The sequence below is a fragment of the Chrysochloris asiatica genome, unplaced genomic scaffold (assembly GCF_000296735.1).
Source record: "Chrysochloris asiatica unplaced genomic scaffold, ChrAsi1.0 scaffold00069, whole genome shotgun sequence".
NCBI classification, from domain to species: Eukaryota; Metazoa; Chordata; class Mammalia; order Afrosoricida; family Chrysochloridae; genus Chrysochloris; species Chrysochloris asiatica.
The window spans coordinates 15,617,843-15,620,315 of record NW_006408587.1 but is presented as its reverse complement, the minus strand read 5'-3'; the positions used below and the strand labels follow the sequence as shown (position 1 = coordinate 15,620,315).

The window sequence follows — 2,473 nt, the reverse complement described above, 5'->3', positions numbered from 1 at the left end:
ATATATTAGCTATATTCATTATGGTTTTGCTTTTCCAGGTGGAGCAAGAGTAGATCTAGTGGACCAAGGTGGACATTCTCTTCTACATTGGGCAGCACTGGGAGGAAATGCCAACGTTTGCCAGATACTGATAGAAAATAAGATCAACCCAAATGTGCAAGATTATGCAGGAAGAACTCCTTTGCAATGTGCTGCATATGGGGGGTATATCAACTGTATGGCAGTGCTCATGGAAAATAATGCAGACCCCAACATTCAAGACAAAGAGGTAGGAATCCCACATCTTTTCAATTCAGTTACGTTTTTTCAGAATTTTTAGAATATTCCGTCTTTATTTTAAAACAATAGTTTACTAAATGGTCACACAGAAATCCATCTGTTAGTCATAAATTATTTTTACTTGTCCATGATCTCATCCAGTATCTGTCTATGTTGTTGTTAAATGCTGTCGAGTCGGTTCCGACCCATAGTGACCCTGTACAGGGTTTCCAAGGCTATAAATCTTTACAGGAGCAGAAAGCCTCGTCTTTCTCTTGCAGAACAGCTGGTAGTTTCAAACTGCTGACCTTAAGGTTCGCAGCCCGATTCGTAACCACTACGCTACCAGAGCTCCTTAGTATCTGTCTATATTTATATATAATTTAATCTTACAGAATGGAAATCACTTTATAACATATAAAATTACAGAAAATATATATAAGAGTCCCGGTGTGGTGCCATAGGATAAGCACTCAACTTCAAGGTCGGATTGAACCACAAGGTCAGCCGTTCAAACTCACCAGCCACTCCTCAGAAACTCTATACGTGGTCACTATGAGTTGGAAAGGACTCGACAGCACTTAACAACAACAACAAATGTATTTATGTGTGTATTGTTGTTGTTGTTGTCAGGTGCCATTGAGTTGGAACCGACTCATAGCGACTCCATGCACAGCAGAATGAAACAATGTCCGATCCTGGGCCAACCTCACTACCACTGCCACACTTGATGCCATCAATGATGCCACCTGGCCAATCCATCTCGTTAGGGGTCTTTCTCTTTTTCTCTGACCCTCCACCTTACCCAGCATGACATCCTTCTCCAGCGACTGTTCCCTCCGGACAATATGTCCAAATATGTGTGTATATGTACATATAAACATGATTTTACAAATACTTTGTCCATTTAAAATAGTCATCAACATTCTTTTGTATGTTCCGTCAAAGAAACTCTGGTAGCATAGTGCTTATGAATCAGGCTGCTAATCTCAAAGTCAGCAGTTCAAAACTACCAGCTGTTCCATGGGAGAAAGATGAGGCTTTCTGCTCCCATAAATATTTACAGCCTCGGAAACCCTGTACAGAGTTGCTGTGAGTCAGAACCGATTCCATGGCACATAGCCACCACCACCACCATCATCTATTACAAAAGATGAGTTAAAATCTCCAATGTTGATTATGGATTTGACTATCTTCCCTTTTAGCTTTGTCAATTTTACCTTATATAGTTGAAAACTACATTATTAGTTGCATAGGACTCCTGTAGGATCAGCACAAGGTTGCCAGCCGCAAAGTTGGCAGTTCAAACCCACCAGCCACTTCTTGGAAACCATATACAGGGTCACTCTGAGTCTGAACCAATTTGATGGCACTTAACAATAGCAACAACATGTAGATTTAGGATTGTGATATTTTCCTTTTAACATTACGAAATATCTTCTTCATCTCTAGTAGTGTTTCATGCCTTACTAATTATCTTTCATGTCATTGGAATTGTTTTAAAATATAGGCCATGTGTTTTATTGAATTTTAATGAACTTGGGTTCATCCTGTGTTTCCTCTTAATTAAATTACATTTTTGTTTTGAATATTTCATAAGTGATATTGAATAATTCTCAGGTTATTCTGAAGGCATATGATACCTCTTAAGGTAGTGTTAATTTTGATCATTTTTGTTACAATGCCACCCATTTTTTCCTACTGTATACTTAATATGTTTTCTTTTGTAATGAATCAGTTTTGGGGAGAATTGTTTACATTTTTGAGTTCGCAAAAGTTATCATAGGTCCAAAAATACACACTCCAGGTGTACTTGGATTTTATTTTTGCTTGTAGGGAAGAACAGCTTTGCATTGGTCCTGTAACAATGGATACCTTGATGCCATTAAATTACTACTAGATTTTGCTGCTTTCCCGAATCAGATGGAAAACAATGAAGAAAGGTGAGTGTATGGTAAAAAGACTATACTTGATAGGTGTCTTGTAATACAATAGTGAATAATTGTTATCAGGACTGATTGTGAGGGTTGGAAATGTAAAGGTAGATGTTTTGTAGCAAGGAGGGAAGTGATTAACTTTCAGTCTAGGAGCAGAAGTCCCTGGAACCATCAAGGGAGAAGAGCGGAGAGCGTGACCCTACCCAGAGAAGTAGTGATGGCTGAGATGGAGGCAGAGACGATGACTTGGAGAGATGGAGCAGCTAGGGTCTTTAGAC

At 39.0% G+C, this 2,473-nt stretch overlaps 1 protein-coding gene across 1 annotated transcript in view; it reads left to right on the top strand.

Annotated features, from left to right (window-relative positions):
- Positions 1-2,473, top strand: part of INVS (inversin) — a 238,392-nt gene that overhangs the window by 187,662 nt on the left and 48,257 nt on the right. The window contains 2 exon segments of the mRNA XM_006864745.1: positions 39-268; positions 2,095-2,201. Coding sequence (XP_006864807.1) covers positions 39-268; positions 2,095-2,201 — 337 coding nt within the window.